This window comes from Hemitrygon akajei, chromosome 12, assembly GCF_048418815.1.
Source record: "Hemitrygon akajei chromosome 12, sHemAka1.3, whole genome shotgun sequence".
In the NCBI taxonomy this organism is placed as follows: Eukaryota; Metazoa; Chordata; class Chondrichthyes; order Myliobatiformes; family Dasyatidae; genus Hemitrygon; species Hemitrygon akajei.
In genome coordinates, this window is record NC_133135.1 from 107,943,534 (window position 1) to 107,961,739 (window position 18,206).

General features: G+C 46.1%; 1 protein-coding gene across 2 annotated transcripts in view; it reads right to left on the reverse strand.

Moving 5' to 3' along the window:
- LOC140737362 (cytochrome P450 2C23-like) overlaps positions 1-7,701 on the reverse strand; it is a 65,878-nt gene extending 58,177 nt beyond the window's left edge. The window contains exons 1-3 of one of the 2 annotated variants that reach the window (XM_073063820.1): positions 7,544-7,701; positions 6,005-6,207; positions 4,907-5,069 (exon numbers count right to left, since the gene is read on the reverse strand). In XM_073063820.1, coding sequence (XP_072919921.1) covers positions 4,907-5,069; positions 6,005-6,187 — 346 coding nt within the window. In that variant the 5' untranslated portion in view covers positions 6,188-6,207; positions 7,544-7,701. Of the gene's footprint in view, positions 1-4,906; positions 5,070-6,004; positions 6,208-6,388; positions 6,506-7,543 lie in introns of those variants that run through there. The other variant, XM_073063821.1, reaches the window with a different exon arrangement.
- Between the last annotated feature and the right edge of the window lie 10,505 nt (positions 7,702-18,206).

The following is an 18,206-nucleotide window of genomic DNA, read 5'->3' on the forward strand; positions in this document are numbered from 1 at the left end:
GGAAGGCTAATAGATTGTTGAGAGACCGCTTCTTTTTTTCTCAATTTTCTTGCTTAGTAGGGTTTTTTATTCATAAAAATTTTCAATCTTTAAAATAATTTATTTTTTGAGGCATTGTAAATGTTGTTACTTCAATGTACCTGTGATATTTTTGAATAATAATAATAATAATAATAATAATAATAAAAAGATTTGAAAGATTGTTGGGCGATACAATGCGCTCAGTGGAGTTTGCGTCTAGAGAGGTTCTCCTTAAGCTCTATAATGTGTTTGTGAGGTCGCACCTTGAGTGCTGTACACAGCTTTGGTCTCCATATTTTGTGAGGGATGTAAAGTCACTGGAGATAGTTCAGAGAAGGACGACGAGACTCTTTCCAGTTCTGCAGGGTATGAGCTATTCAGAAAGATTGAAAGAATTGAACCATCTTAGTAAATGTAGAATGAGAGGAGACATGGCAGAAGTGTTCACTATCATTAAGGGTATAAGTAAGGTGGACGGCAGACCAGCTGCCACTTCAAAATTAATCCATCAATGAGGACACAGGGTAATAGGTGGAGACTGGTTAAAGGGAGATTTCAGACTAACATCATGAAGCACTTATTTACACAGCGAGTTGTGGCACGTGGAACAAACTACCTAGTAGTAGTTGAGGGTAGTACCTTAGAAACTTCCAAATCTAAAATCAATAGTTACTTCAACGCACTATGTGAATAGGAATTTGGCAAGTTTTGTTGGCCCAAACAGCCTGTTTTTGTCAAATACATTCTTATGTTTTGAAGCAAGAGGTTCTTGATTAGTCAGGATACCAAAGGTTTAGTGAGAAGGCAGGTGAATGGGATTCAAAGGGATAATAAATCCATCATGACAGAATAACAGGGCAGACTCGATGGGCTGAACAGCCTGATTCTGCTTCTATGTCTTATGGTTTCATTGAAACCTCTCGAATATTGAAAGGCCTAGACAGTGTTGTCATGGACAAGATGTTACCTATACTGGGAGAGTTTCGGTTATGATACAGTTGCCTCATCAAATAGACGCCAGTTTGGTAGAATGTGTAACGTGATTTCTGGATCACTGGAGGAAATGTCATGAGTAAGTTTAAGGTCAGTTTCATAATTGCCCACACTGTGACTCCTGTTGTCACAAAACAACACATTTCACAGTGTACATCAGCGAGATTAAACCTGATCCTGATCCTGTTAGAATCGTTAATGGGAATGGAGATTGTATGAAGGCTTTAATGCGGTGATAGTTTTGTATTGTAAAGTGATCCAACTCCACTGAATGAATTGGAGCTGACTTCCTCATTCAAAGTCTTGGGATTATCTTAGGGTTATACAGATTGGAAGCCCATCTTATCCGTGCTGACTCAGCAAGTTGCCTACCCAAGAAAGAAGGAATGAAAGGGTTAGAGGAGCATTTGATGGCTCTAGGCTTGTACTCATTGGAGTTTAGAAGAATGAATGGAGAATCTGATTGACACCCGTTGAATCTTGAAAGGCCAAGTCAGTGTGGATGTGGAGAGGATGTTTCCTATGGTTGGAGAGTCTAGGACCAGAGATGGAGTCTCAAAACGGAGGGACATCCATTTAGAACTGAGATGAGGAGGATTTTCTTTAGCCAGAGGGTGGTGAATCTGTGGAATTTGTTGCCACTGGTGGTTGAGGGTGCCAGGTTCTTGGGTATATTTAAAGTGGAGGCTGATTAGTCAAAGGCCATGGAGAGAAGACAGGAGATTGTAGTTGAGAGGGGTAATAAATCAGCCATGATGGAATGGTGGAGCAGACTTGTTGAGCCAAATGGCCCAATTCTGCTCCCATGCCTCATCGTCTAATTATGGGGCAGCACAGTAGCTGTGCTGTTAACACAATGATTTACAATAGAGGTAGCCAGGATTGAATTCCTGCCACTGCCTGTAAGGAGTTTGTACATTCTGTCTGTGACCATGTGGGTTTCCTCTGGGTCCTCTGGTTTCCTTCTTCAGTCCAAAGATATGCGTGTAGATAGGTAAATTAGTCAGTGTAAATTGTCCCATGATTAAATCAGGAGATTGCTGGGTGACGCAGCGCGACATCTGGAAGGGCCCATTCCACACTGTAATCTCAATGATGAATACAGAATAATGGGATCGAACACTGGGGGGCAGCACTAACCCAGCCTAGTAACCGCTCCAAACTGCCCCCCTCTCCCCCACCAGCTCAACGCCTCTCTGCGAGCAGCTGTAAAGCAGGTGACACTGCGGCTTGAGGCCTAGTCCTCACTATGACCGAGGCCGTGCAGCTGCTCTGCTGTCTCCCAGTAAATCAGTGAATCGGACTTGCAGCATTTCACATTAACAATGTCTGAAAGGGTCTTGTGATCACTGCACACCTCCTTCACTCACCAACTCCTCCAAAGCCTCTCTGATGCAAGCAGCATCACAATCTGCAGCAAGTCCAGCTCCTTCAGTTTTTCCACCAACCAGCAACTCACTGATGGGGCAGACCTGCGCCACTTTATGTTCTTAAAGTCCAGCAGGATCTTGCAGTTATAAACAATATATTTAAAATGGACAGTAGTTGAAGACTTAACATTGTCACAGTTTCAACAAGCTAAAGCCTATTGCTGGCAAGATGAGTAGTGTGGGGTTGATACTTTTGCTAAAGCAAGTGAGGGAAGGGGGGCTTTGAGGTTTTAAAGCTTTTCTTTCATTCATTCTTCGAGATTTTTTCTGTTTTGTGGATGTCTGTGAAGAGAAAGAGTTTCAGGTTGTACACTGTATACATTCTCTGATATTAAATTGAACCTTTAAACCACTGAAGTCACACACTGCCCTCATCTTAAGTGTTGTAGAGCATTACATCATGGATACAGGCCATTTGGCCCAAACAGTCCATGCTGACTACATTGTCCACACAGCTAGTCCCAATTTCTTGCATTTGACCCATGTTCCCCAGGCCCCAATGTCCATGATCTGTCCAAGTGTTTCTTAGATGATACTACTGACCCTGTCTCAACCACGTTCACTGGGAACTCATTCCACACACTTTGCATGAAGAGGTTGCCCTTAGAACCTTTTAAAATTTCTCTCTCCCCTCCCTTCTCACCCTGAACCTTTAACCCATATCTTTTAGCTCCCCTACCCTGGGGAAAAGTCCTTTACCATTCACTATTTATGCCTCTCACAATTCCGAACATTTTGTTCTCTGTTCCATGGAGTCTCCTCTCATTCTCCAATGTTCCAAAGACGTGAGAAAACCTGCAGATGCTGGAAATCCAGAGCAACACAAAGCCACGGAATGCTGAGGGAACTGGTCAGGCAGCATCTATGGAAAGGAATAAATAGTGGACATTTTGTGCCGAGACTCTTTATACTCTTAGGGCACATTTTGCAGGTGTCCAGTTTTGTTGTCCTGCTGAACATTGTGGGCATGTTATGCTGGTGTCAGAATGTGTGGCAACACTTGCAGGCTGTCCCCAGCTCATCCTTGGGTGTATTGGCTGTTAGCACCAATTACTCATTTCACGGTATGTTTCAATGTTCATGTGATGAATCTGAATCTGAGGTCCTTCTATTCCACCACACTCCCTAGTGTCCTACCATTCATTGCACAGATGCTTGGATATACAGTATATCAGTATTCTTTCATCAACATCTTCATTATGTGACATGTTATATGATGTAGGCAATCATGGTCCCTTCACCATAATTGTTCTTGGCAAGTATTTCTGCAGAACTGGTTGTCATTGCCTTTTTTTGGGCAGTGTCTTCACAAGATTGGTGAACCCAGCCATGATTGATATTTTTCAGAGATTGTCCGCCTGGTGTCAGTGGTTGCATAACCAGGACTTGTGATCTGCACCAGCTGCTCATACGACCATCCACCACCTGCTCCCATGGCTTCCATCCCTTACACCTCCTTTGGTAGAGAGCTATCTCAGCCGTGATACCCACATTCATTGTCATGTTCTAAATCCTGGAACACTCTTCTCAGGCAGCATCGTGGAAGTAACATCAGTGTACAGGATACTCAGCGCTATCTTCTCAATGGCCTGGGTTTCCACCGGGTGCTCTGGTTTTCTCCCACAGTCCGAAGACATATGGGATAGTAGGTTAGTAGAACAGAGGGAGCTGAGAATTCATTTAAAGTGGTGGCAAATGTCGAGAGGGTTGTGAAGAAAGCTTTTGGCACGTTGGCCTTCTTAAAATAAAGTACTGAGTAGAGGAGGTGAGATGTTGTGTTGAAGTTGAAGATGTCAGTGAGCCCTAATTTTGAGTACTGTGTACAGTTTTGGTTACCTACCTAGAGGAAAGATATAAATATGATTGAAAAAGTACAGAGGAAATTTGCAGGGACGTTGCCAGAACTGGAGGACCCGAGTTATATGGAAAGATTCAATAGGTTAGGAATTATTCTTTGAAATGTAGAAGATTGCGAGGAGATTTAATAGAGGTATACAAGATTATGAGGGATATAGATAGAAAACATGCAAGCAGTCTTTTCCCCCTGAGATTGGGTGGGACTACAATCAGAGGTTATTGGTTAAGGGTGAAAGGTTGAAAAATTTAAGGTGAACATGAAAGGAAACCTCTTTAGTCAGAGGGTCAGAAGAGCGTGGAATGAGCTGTCAGCGCAAGTGGTGCATGCGAGCTCAATTTCAATGTTTAAGAAAACTTTGGACAGGTACATGTGTGGTAGGGGTACTGAGGGCTATGGTCCGGGTGCAAGTCCGTGGGAATAGGCAGATTAAATGGGTTGGTGCGGAATAAATAATAATTTAAAATTATAACTAAGAGCGACCAGCAAGTGCCATCTCTTTCAGCAGCATTAAGAACCCCAAATGTATAAATAACAAAAATATTCAGATTTCAAGAGAGCAGAAGCAGGAACAAAATAACTCGAGTTAAATTAAAAATGATCTTACCATAGCCCTCCGTAATTTTTTCCATGGCGGGTAAGAGATATCGGCCGCTGAAGTCATACCCGTGGCCAATCAGGGCCTCTCTAATCGCTTCGGCACCACACACCACCACCGCAGGGAAACTGCCGAACCAGAAGGTGAACACGGGGCCATACTGCTCACTCAGCTGTGGGGATACAGGAATGTATATTGTTATATAACATTTTATACTCCATACGATGTTCGTCAATCAGTTTAACTAGAGCAGAGATAAGACCCAGAACAATTTTCCTTTCAGGGACCAAACTGCTTAGGCACAGAACTGTATTTGTCAATAGGGAGCGGACGACGAGTTTGTAACACTGGCCGGAGAAAAGCAATTTTGGAATGGTGAGGGTGGAATGCCCTGGGACGGGTGGCAGAGAAGGAGTGCCAGGGGCAGGGGTGGCGTGGGTGTAGACGCATCCAGCCTTGAGACCCCAGGCAAGGTGATCTGATTCCAAACAGCTGGTTATTGATCATTACAGAACGTCTGTGGTGCTTCCCACACCCTCCCCTCTTCCTTCCCCTTTCCCAACCGTGACTTCCCCTCCCACTCTCAGTCCACAATAAAGACCCATATCAGAACCAGGTTATCATCACTCACATGTCATGAAATTTCTTCTCTTTTTGCGGCAGCAGTACAATGCAATACATAAAATCACTACAGTACTGTGCAAAAGTCTTAGGCACCCTAGCCATATGTATGTGCCTGAGAATTTTGCATTGTACTGTTCAATATCCAGGTCGCAAACAAGAGAGAATCAGCAGGTGTCCGAAACCCGAGCAACACACACAAAATGCTGGAGGAACTCGGCAAGTCAGGCAGTAGCTATGCAAGAGTATAGTCGACACTACTCTTGTCCATAGATGCCGCCTGGCCTGCTGAGTTCCTCCAGCGTTTTGTGCGTGTCGATAGTAGCGAGATACAGATAATTTGATGCCGTGATTTATATTTGAAAAAACGTCAGCCCTCACGCAACTGCTTCGGCGGTTCTGTAAAAGAAAGCTACCTCGAGTGGAGCAAGTGTTAATAAAGAATTCCCTCTGTGTGTAATTAAAATATTCAGACGTTGTCCCTACCTTGATGAGGGATTTGTGGGGTGCTTTGAAATCCAGTTGGAACAGGTTGCCGATGATCGGGAGGGCAGGAGGACCCGGGGGAAGCCTGCCTTTCCGCCGCTGGTTGTTCCGAAAGAATCTCACCAGAAGCAGGACGCTCAATAAAACAACCAACAAAGTTGTCAGCGGTTCCCCAAAACTCATGGTGACAGAGTACGCAGATTCTGGAGAAGAAGCAAGAGAGGCTGTATCTCAAAATTCACAGTTGTACCACTTTCACCAGATTCAAACAGTAAACTACCCTTAAATTAAGGGCAATTAAAGTCCCGATTAAAGTTCACACTCGCTGACGACTTTTATACATTTAGGTCAGTCTCATTACGGACCACCCTTTGGAGTTCTTACCCAGCTTTATGTCAGTGGGCGTGAGTTATGTTCTCAACAAATAAAACTATCCAGAATTGAAATGACCTTTAAAAGGCTGACAGTTCCGAATCACTTTCTTTGTAAGTTAAAAACTTGGTAAACCAGACTGCAAGTTGCTGAGAATTCCTCCGGGTCCCCCTGTCCTCCCGATCGTCGGCAACCTATTCCAACTGGATTTCAAAGCACCCCACAAAACCCTCATCAGGGTGGGGACAATATATTCATCTGTGAATTACGTCTGATTTAAACTCCACTGTAAAGTTGAAAATTCAAATTAATGCTATTACAAAAAATCATATATGTCATCATGTAGGCATCCGTTAGTCTCGAGAGACCATGGATTTGTGCCTTGGAAAGTTCCTAGGGCATAGGTCTGGGCAGGGTTGTATGGGAGACCAGCAGTTCCCCATGCAGCGAGTCTCCCCTCTCCATGCCACCGATGTTGTCCAAGGGAAGGGCAAGGGCCGATACAGCTTGGCACCGGTGTCGTCGCAGAGCAATGTGTGGTTAAGTGCCTTGCTCAAGGACACAACACGCTACCTTAGCTGTGGCTCGAGCCATTGACCTTCAGATCACTAGATCAACGCCTTAACCACTTGGCCACGTGCCAACACATGTCATCATATACAATCTTGAAATTCGTTTCTGCAGGCATATCAAGCAAATCTATAGAATAGTAACTATAACAGGATCAATGAAAGATCAACCAGAGTGCAGAAGACAACAAACTGCAAATGCAAATATAAAATAAATAGCAATAAATAATGAGAAAATGGTATAATGAGATAAAGCGCCCTTACTGTGCGATTGTTGATTGTGAGAACATCCTGATGATGGGGCAAGTGAGTGTAATTATCTCCTTTCATTCAAGAACCTGATGATTGAGGGACAGTAACTGTTTTTGAACCTGGTGGTGCAAATCCTGAGTCTCTTGTACCTTCTACCTGATGGCAGCAGTGAGAAGAGATCATGTCCTGGGTGGTGAGGATCTCTGTTGACGGATGCTACTTTCCTACAACAGCATTCCAAATCGATGTACTCAATAGTTGGGGGGAGGCTTTACCCGTGATGGACTGGGCCAAATCCACTACCTTTTGCATGACTTTTCCATTCAAAGGGATTGGTGTCTCTTACCAGGATATGAGGCATGTTTTGCACGTTCACCAGCAGCAGCAGTGGAGAGGCAGGCTTCTCCTGGGTTCCTCCACCCTCTGATTGCTGTCAAGATTGTTTAATGTCATTTCCAGTACATGTGTAAAGGCAAACTAAATAATTGTTACTCCAGCTCCGATGCACTGCAACAAAAACCACAATAAGATACAGAACACAGCCCGGTCCATCACAAGTAAAGCCCTCCCCACCATTGAACACATCTACATGAAACATTGCCGCAGGCAAGCAGCATCCATCATCAGGGACAACACCACCCTCCCCAGGACATGCTCTCTTCTCGCTGCTGCCATCAGGAAGAAGGTACTGGAACCTCGGGACACACACCATCAGATTCAGGAACAGTTACTACCCCTCACCCAGCAGGTTCTTGAAACAAAGGAGATAACTTCACTCAAAGCAACACACACAAAATGCTGGAGGAACTCAGCAGGCCAGGCAGCATGTATGTATAAACAGTTGACGTTTCGGGCCAAGACCCTTTGTCAGGACTGGAAATCAGAGTAAGGAGGTTGGGGAGGAAGATGTACGAGGTGACAGGTGAAATTGGGAGAGGGGGAAGGGTGAAGTACAGAGCTGGGAAGTTGATTGGTGAAAGTGACTGTGTGGGTTTCCTCCGGGTACTCCAGTTTCCTCCCACAGTCCAAAGACGTACTGGTTGGTAGGTTAATTGGTCATTGTAAATTGTCCTATGATTCGGCTGGGATAAAATCTGGGGATTGCTCTGCAGCATGGTTCGAAGGGTCAGAAGGGCCTAGTGCACACTTTATCTCAATAAATAATTTTTAAAACTTGAACACCCTGATGAAAACCATTGGCGATTCCTTTGGAAACAGCTCTATTTCCATCTTCAGTATCTCTATTTTTCCCTTTCCGGGTTCTTTTGAAGACCCTGACCTGGAGTTACACGCTGGTTACGGTTCTTGCGGGGATGGGACCCGCTCTCGGGGTTTCACAAATGGCTGTTATTCGGTACGCCAAGGACTCGGCCTAAGAGCTTTGCTCACCTTCGGAGGACCCAGATTTCGTGGCTCTGGAGACAGGGGTATCGGAGGCCAGTGTCCGGGCGGGAGATCCGTGTGTCGTGAGAGATGGAAGATCTAAGGCTGTATGCCCAGATACCAGAGATCTTTGGGCACAGAGCTCAGAAAAAGCGATGCAACAGACTTTTAACATCATAAACCAGCAAGTTGTTTGTTATGTCTCCCCTGTTGCTGTGAAACAGAGACACTACTTTCTCCCTTATCAGGGAGAGGGAGAGGGAGAGAGCTTGTGGTATGTCGAATACTGGGTGAACTCGTAGTCTTTGGGGTACTGCAAGTCTGTGTCTGTGCTATTGATTTGCTCACGCTCCAGTGATTGGTGGCAGGTGCTATTGCTTTTTTTTGCTGGTGGGGGAGGGTGGGTTGTTACTTACTGCCACTTGTGCGCAGGAGGGAGGGGAGCTGGGGGGCACTTTGGGGTTCTAACATTTAACTGTCATTCATTCTTTGGAGGCACTCCTCTGTTTTCATGGATATTTGTGAAGAAAAAGAATTTCAGGGTGTATATTCTATACATTTCTCTGACATTAAATGTACCTTTGAAACAACGCATTCCATAGGGAGGATGGACAAACTCCTTACAGAGGATTTACCTCTGAGCACCATCATCTCGAACTGTAACAGCATCGCTGTAACTGCTACACTATTGTGACACCCTGGTATGGGAGCAAAGAGTGGAAAAAAACAAAAAATTGATGGAGAATCTGATGAAATAATAACCCAGTCCTGCAGATTGAAATTGAAAAACGATATTCTCAGAGTCTGTGTTTTCTTCTTAGATAGAGTCCTAGAAAAGTACAGCATAAAAACACGCCCTTTGGCCCATCTAGTACATGCTGAACCATTTAAACTGCGTACTCCCATCGACCAGCACCGGGACCACAGCCGTCCGTACCCCTGCTATTCACGTACCTATCCAAACTTCTCTTAAACGTAGAAATCGAGGTCGCATGCACCACTTGTGCTGGCAGCTCATTCCACACTCTCACCACCCTTTTGGTGAATAAGGTTCTCCTCATGTTCCTTTTAAACTTTTCACCTTTCACCCTTTTCACAGTTCACAAATCAGCCCTTTGTATCTCAGACAGACTCTCTCTCCCACCACCCTCCACTCCCTCTAACCCTGCCCGACCTCCCATCAAACTACAGGTCACAAAACTGAAAGTCAGACCATAATACCATCAGGCATACTGTAGGTGCAGAATTAAACCATTCGGCCCATCTGCTCTGCCATTCCATCGTAGCTGATTTATTTTCTCCTCTCAACCCCATCCTCCTGCCTTCTCCCTGTAACCTTTGACACCACTATAAATATAAGCAAACATTTGACCTTCACAGCTGCCTATGGCAATGAATTCCATAGATCATCACCCTCTGACTAAAGATATTCCTTCTCATCTCAGTTCTAAATGGACGTCCCTCAATTCGGAGGCTGTGTCCTCTGATCTATGGAATGTTGAAAGGAGTCAACAGAGTGGATGTGGAGAAGATGTTTCCTATGGTAGAGGGGTCTAAGACCAGTAGTCCCAAAAGAGAGCAAAAAATAAGAAAAAAAGTGGTGAAGTAGTGTTCATGGCTTCATTGTCTGGTCCAAGACCTGATGGCAGAGGGAAGAAACTGTTCCTAAAGCAGTCAGTGAGTATCTTCAGGGTCCTGTACTTCCTCCCTGATGGTAGTAATGAGAAGAAAGCAAATCTTGGATAGTGAGGTTACCTGTTGAATGATGCCACCTTCATGAGGCATCACCTACTTAAGATGTCCTCAAAGTTGGGGAGGTTTCAATGAGATTCCACCCCCTCCTCCTGTTCTTATAGGTTACAGTAAGCTCAGACCCACAGCCATCAAACACTCCTCACACACTAACCCGAAGGTGGGGGGATTCTTTTGCTTTCCAATCTGTATAATTCTAGGTTGCAATGGATAATACAATAATCCCAGGATCTAGGATGAGGAAATCAGCTCCAATTCATTTAGTGGAGTTGGATTACTTTATAAAACAAAACTGTCACTGCACTAAACCCCTGATACAATCTCCATTCCCAACAGGATCAGAATCAGGTTTAATGCCGCAGACAAACATTGTAAAATTTGTTGTTTTGTAACATTTGAAGAGAGTGACAGCAGTCACATTGCGGGCAATTATTAAACTGACCTTGAATATGCTGATAACATTTCCTCCAGTTACCCAAAACACAGATTAAACATTTTATCAAACTGGCATCTGAAAGGGAAAGTTACTGAGTCAGAAACTCTCCCACAATGGGTAATATCTTCTCCATGTCCACTCTATCTAGGCCTTTCAATGATATCATAAGACATAGGAACAGAATCAGATCATTCAGCCATCGAGTCTGCTCCACCGTTCCATCATGGCTGGTTTATAATCCCTCTCAATTCCATTCTCTTGTCTTCTCGCCATAACCTTTGACACCCTTACTAATCAAGAACCGATCAACCTCTGTATTAAATATACCCAGTGACTTGGCGTCCACAGCTGACTGTGGCAACAAATTCCACAGATTCACCACCCTCAGGCTAAAGAAATTCCTCCTCATCTCTGTTCTAAAGGGACATCCTTGTATTCTGTGCTCTTTGTCCTAGACTATACAGTTCCTATAAAAAGTATTCTTCCCCCTCCTTTGGAAGTTTTCACATTTTATTGGTTTACAACACTGAATCACAGTGGATTTAATTTGGCTTTTTTGACATTGATCAACAGAAAAAGACTCTTCCGTGTCAAAGTGAACACAGATCTCTAACAAGAGATCTAAATTAATGACAAATATAAAACACAAAATAATTGATTGCATAAGTTTCAACCCATTCTCCTCTTTAGATGTATCCAATGACTTGGCCTCCACAGCCACCTGTGGCAAGAACTTCCACAGATTCACCACCCTCTGACTGAAGAAATTCCTCCTCATCTCTGTTCTAAATCGACATCTTTGCATTCTGAGACTGTACCCTTTGGTCCTAGACTATACAGTTCCTACAAAAAGTATTCATCTCCTCTTAGAAGTTTGTATGTTTTATTGTTTTACAACATTGAAACACAGAGGATTTAATTTGGTTTTTTAGACCCTGATCAACAGAAAAAGGCTATTTCATGTCAAAATGAAACCAGATCTCGACAAAGTCAGAATCAGGTTTATTATCACCAGTATGTGATGTGAAATTTGTTAACTTAGAAGCAGCAGTTCAATGCAAAACAATCTAGCAGAGAGAAAAAAAATAAATAATATTAATAAATGAACAAGTAAATCAATTATGTATATGGAATAGATTTTAAAAACGTGCAAAAACAGAAATACTGTAATTAAAAAAAGGGAGGTAGTGTCCAAAGCTTCAATGCCCATTTAGGAATCGGATGGCAGAGGGGAAGAAGCTGTTTCTGAATCACTGAGTGTGTGCCTTCAGGCTTCTGTACTTCCTACCTGATGGTAACAGTGAGAAAAGGGCATGCCCTGGGTGCTGGAGGTCCTTAATAATGGACGCTGCCTTTCTGAGACACCGCTCCCTGAAGATGTCCTGGGTACTTTGTAGACTAGTGCCCAAGATGGAGCTGACTAGATTTACAACCTTCTGCAGCTTTTTTCAGTCCTGTGTAATATCCTCTCCACACCAGACAGTGATGCAGCCTGTCAGAATGCTCTCCACGGTACAACCATGGAAATTTTTGAGTGTATTTGTTGACATGTCAAATCTCTTCAAACTCCCAATTGTTACAGGGACGTGGCAGGAAGAACGAACCCAATTGCAGGACTCTGACACGGAGGCAAGTCGAGAACAAGTCGAGTCAGGACTAGGGAGGCTTGATTCACGAAGAGATACGGGGTTGAAGACTTGGAGCAAGGTTCCTCTCTTTCTGAGAGTCGACCAACAATCTGGCAAGGGCTGACCAGAGCTGTGGGGGTCTTATCCTCCGGTGGCTAATGGAAACCAGGTACTGGTGATTGAGAGGAATTGGGAAAGATTGGGAATCAAGTGTGGGGATTAAGGACCAATTAGGGAGGAAAGGGAAAAGGTGGGAAATGCCAGCCAGTACCCCCTCCTCAAAGGGAGCCTCCCGGCAACTTTCCCGGCTTGTTGGGATGGCCCCGATAAAAGTCCTGGATGAGGGAAGGGTCCAGGATAAAGGAGCGGGGAACCCAGGAACGCTCTTCTGGCCCATACCCTTCCCAATCCACCAAGTACTGGAACCCTTTGCCCCTTCGGCGTACATCCAATAGTCGTGGGACGGTGAAGGCTGGATGGTTGTCAATGATTCGGGCTGGTGGGGGAGTATCGGGCGGTGGACACCAGGGGCTGACGGAAACTGGTTTAACTTGGGAAACATGGAAGGTAGGGTGGATGCGTAGGGAACTTGGTATCTTCAGTTGGACCGCCGTAGGACTGATAACCCATTTGACTCTGAACGGACAGAGGAAGCGGGGAGCGAGTTTTCTACGCTCATTCTTGAGCGGAATGTCTTTGGAGGACAGCCATACCAACTGCCCAGGTTGGTACTCCGGTGCCGGGGTCCGGTGTCGGTCGGCTGTTTCCTTGTAGCGATCTGTTGAACGGTCTAGGGCCACGCGTGTCTCCTCCCAAATCCTGCGGCACCAGTCAATATGATCGCGGACGGATGGTACAGCAATCTCTGCTTCCTGCGCGGGTAACAACGGGGGCTGGTACCCCAGTGAGCACTCGAACGGGGACTTTCCTACAGCTGAACGCACGAGGGAGTTGTGGGCATACTCGACCCACGGGAGTTGGTCGCACCAGGTGGCTGGGTTGTTTTCGGTCACACAACGCAACATTTCGAGCATTCGTCTCGGCAGAATGCTCTCCACACCTTGGAGACGAACTGGGGACTTCGGTCCGAGACGATGTTGACAGGGATTCCGTGGAGGCGGAAGACGTGGCGGTCAAGGAGGTCAGTGGTCTCTTGGGCTGAGGGGAGTTTAGGTAGGCCTACAAAATACACAGCCTTAGAAAATCTGTCCACCACGATGAGGATGGTCGTATTCCCGCGGGATTTGGGCAGAACCATAACGAAGTCCAGGGCGATGTGCGACCATGGGCGGCCAGGAACAGGCAGGGGGCGAAGCAAACCCACAGGCTGCTGATGCGAGGCCTTCCCCCGGGCACAGGTGGGACATGCCGCGACGTAGGAGCGGGTGTCTGCCTCCATGGAGGGCCACCAAAAATGTCTTCTTAGGAGTGCCAGGGTTTGATTACTTCTGGGGCAGTCGTTGGGTCCCTTACCTGGGTCCGGGTCATCTCGTTGGGATTCTTTTACCACGGACTCGATCTCCCAGGTGAGGGAAGCCACCACGCAGGACGGGGGGGATGATCGTTTCTGGACTGGAGGTGTCCTCCCTGGGGTCATATTGGTGGGAGAGCGCGTCCGGCTTTCCGTTCTTGGACCCTGGATGGTAAGTGATGGTAAACTTGAATCGCCCAAAGAATAATGCCCAACGGGCCTTGCGGGAGTTCAGGCGCTTGGCGGTTTGAATGTACCCCAGGTTCTTGTGATCTGTCCAGATGACGAATGGGTGCTCTGCCCCCTCCAGCCAGTGCCTCCACTCTTCCAATGCCAGTTTGACCGCCAATAACTCTCGATTTCCCGCATCGTAATTCCGTTCCGCGGGGGACAATCGGTGGGAAAAGGTGCAGGGGTGAACCTTTTCATCCGTACCCGACCGTTGGGACAGGACTGCTCCTACCCCGGAATCTGAAGCGTCCACCTCCACGATGAATTGTCGGGACGGGTCCGAATGGATCAGGATGGGGGCGGCGGTAAAGCGTCTCTTTAAGCTATTGAATGCCGCCTCCGCTTCGGCGTCCCAAGAAAAGGGTGTGGAGGGCGAGGTAAGCCGGGTGAGGGGGGCGGCCACCCGACTGTAGTCCCTGATAAAATGGCGGTAGAAGTTTGTGAACCCCAGTGTGGTGAACTTCATATACCTGTCTGGACATGCCCCCCGCTGACTGCTCCTGTGGCTCCTCCCACAGACCGTGGCTCCTCCCACGGACCCCGGTATAAAGGCGATTGGAGGCACTGCTCCTCCCTCAGTCTCCAGGATGTTGTGTGATGGTCTCTTGCTGCTGATAGTGCTCTCTTCCAGCTAATAAAAGCCTATCTCTCGCCTCCCGTTTCCGAGAGTTACTGATTGTGCATCACCCAGGAACCGTTGGAGTTGCTTGCGGGTCCTTGGCCTAGGCCATTCCTCCACTGCACGGATCTTCTCGGGGTCCGCTCTCACCTGCCCGCCTTCGATGACGTATCCTAGGAAGCTGACCGAAGGGACATGAAACTCACATTTCTACGCCTTCACAAACAGTTGGTTTTCCCACAGCCTCTGAAGGACTCTACTGACATGACGAACATGTTCTTGCAGGCTGCGGGGAAAAAAGAAATCAGAATGTCGTCTAGATAGACGAACACGAAACGGTTAATGAAGTCCCTTAACACATCGTTGATGAAGGCCTGGAAAACGGCGGGGGCATTCGTAAGGCCAAACGGCATTACCAGATATTCAAAATGGCCCAGAGGGGTGTTAAAGGCTGTCTTCCACTCATCCTCTTCCCGTATCCTATCGAGGTGGTAGGTATTCCGTAGGTCCAGCTTGGAAAAGATGGTCATTCCGTGTAGCGGATCGAAGGCTGAACTAATGAGAGGTAAGGGGTACTTGTTCTTAATGGTGCTATTCTTCAAGCCTCGATAATCGATGCAGGGGTGAAGCAATCCATCTTTCTTCTCCACAAAGAAGAACCTGGCGGCCACAGGGGAGGAAGAGGGCCTGATGAGGCCTGCTATGAGGGACTCGCCCAGGTATTTCTCCATGGCCTCCCTTTCTGGTCGCGATAAATTATAGAGGCGACTGGTGGGCATCGGGGCCCCAGGAGGGAGGTCGATGGCACAGTCATAAGGGCAGTACAGAGGCAAGGCAAGTGCTCGTTGTTTGCTGAACACCTGTCCCAGGTCGTGGTATTCAGCGGGTACCCGGGAGAGGTCAAGGTCTTCAGAGACCGGCGGAGTCGCCGGAGCCTCCCTGGGACTGACTGTAGGCAGTGGGCGTGACATGCCAGACTCCACCTGGCTATCCTCCCGGCGGTCCAGTCAATCTGGGGATTGTGGTGAACCAGCCATGGGTATCCTAGTACCACCGGGACTTGAGGCGAGTGGATTAGATTGAATCTAGCCTTCTCTTGGTGGTTACCAGACAGGACTAGTGTTAAGGGTGGAGTGCGGTGGGTTACCCAAGCCAGCAGCCTACCGTCCAGACCCCGGGCCTCCACGGGGTTGGTGAGTGGTTCTCGAGGGATTCCAGCCCGGGCGGCTACGTCTTCATCCATCAGATTCCCCTCAGCACCGGAGTCTATCAAGGTGGGCAAGGACAGGGACTGTTGGTTGTAGGTTACCGTAGCTGGGATCTGCATCCGGGTTTGGGGAACTGAAGGGAGTGTCATCTGATTCACCAGAACCGTTGGAGTGTAGCTAGCCTTAAGAAAGTAGCTACCAGTGGAACATTCCCCATTGATTAATAAATGAATACAATTACCATATCAGCCATTCTAAAGCGAAACAACGGCGAGAGAAACTTTTAACAGACAAAGAAACATTCCTACTCATAACAAACCAAAGAAGCCCTTTTTAGTAACATACACAGGACATTGTACATAAACTCAATCAATCCATCATAGGCACCAGTCTTCTTGGCATTCAGGACATCTCCAAGGAGCAATACCTCAAAAAGGCAGCGTCCATCATCATGGACTCCCATCATCCAGGACATCCCTGTTCTCATTGCTACCATCAGGAAGGAGGTACAGGAGCCTGACAGCACACCTCAATGATTCAGGAACAGCTTCTTCCCCTCTAATATCAGATTTCTGAATGGACATTGAACCCATGAACACCAGCTCCCTACTTTATATTTCTATTTTTGCACTACTTATTTAATTAGCGTCCAGACTGGTCTCCATACCATCACACCACTCCATAGCCCATACTTGCTCTAGTCTACTCCCTGGAACACGTGTTCCCCTTCTCGGCCATGACTGGTCCCCATACCATCACACCACTCCACGATCCCGTCTACCACCGTTATCTCTACATGCTTACTTTCACTGTGAGCTACATTCTCAAGGCATTGATGTGTTCAATAGTACAGAGACAATACAGAGATTTCATTCTGGCTAATAAATTGGTTACATAACAAATAGCAAACACAAGGCTGGTTACATAGTTTTGGTTACACAGCAAACAATGCAACTTTATTCTCCAATACACGCTGCCTTAGCTGAGGCTCGAACTAGCGACCTTCAGATCACTACACCAATGCCTTAACCACTTGGCCATGCGCCAACACTATTTCAAGCAAAAAAGAGGGGAAATGTGGGTAGATGTTGTCTAAACACCAAGACTGAATACATAATTGTTTTGTATACATGTATGTACAGTCAGATATACCATCAGATCAGTGTACAGTCAGATATGCAATCAGATCAGTGTGTATTGATTAATCTGATGTGAAGCTGTGCCAGAGCCGGTTCATCCTGTCTTTAATACTTTGTTACTGTTTGCTGGACGGTAGCAGCTGAAACAATTTGTGGTTGGGGTGGTTTAATCCCTTGATGATCCTCTGGGCCCTTTTTACACACCCACTGCTGTAACTACCCTGAATAGAGGAAAGTTCACATCTACAGATGTGGTGGGCTGTCTGCACCACTCTCTGCAGTGTCCTGCGATTGACGACAGCACAGTTCCCATATCAGGTTGGATTGTCCCAAGTGCCAAGCCATTTTGGTGATATCGAGAATGTCTTGAGTTTGAGTGGCCCAAACATATCAGGGCACTGGGATCACCTTACAAAACAAAACTGTCACTGCACTAAACCCTTGATACAATCTCCATTCTCATTAATGATTCTAACAGGATCAGAATCGGCTTTAATGTCATAAAAATACAGTGTGAAATTTTTTGTTTTGTGACAGCAGCACAGAGCAGGAGTCACAATGTGGGCAATTATTAAAATGGCTTTAAACTTGCTCATGACATTTCCTCCAGTTACCATGAACACAGATTAAATATTTGATCAAACAGGCAAACAGAATCAGAATCAGCTTGAATGTCACAGGCATATGCCATGAAATTCATTGTTATGTGGAAACGGTAAATTGCGATACATAATAAAAACTGTAAATTATGGTAAGAAGCCTATATATACATATATAGGTATAAAATAAGTTCAATTAAATAAATAGCTCAAAAAAGGAAATAAAAAGTTGCGAGATAGTGTTTATAGCTTCAATGCCCATTCAAAAATCAGATGCCAGAAGGGTAGAATCATTGAGTTTGTGGCTTCAGTCTCCTGTACCTCCTCCCTGATGGCAGCAATGAGAAGAGGGCATATCCTGGTGATGGGCGTCATTAATGATGGATGCTGCCTTTTTGAGTCATTGCTCCTTGAAGATGTACTGGATGCTATGGAGACTGGTGCCAATGATGAAGCTGACTGAGCTTACAGATCTCTGCAGCTTTTTCTGGTCCTTTGTAGTGCACCCCGACTCCCATACCAGACGGTGATGCTGCTAGTTAG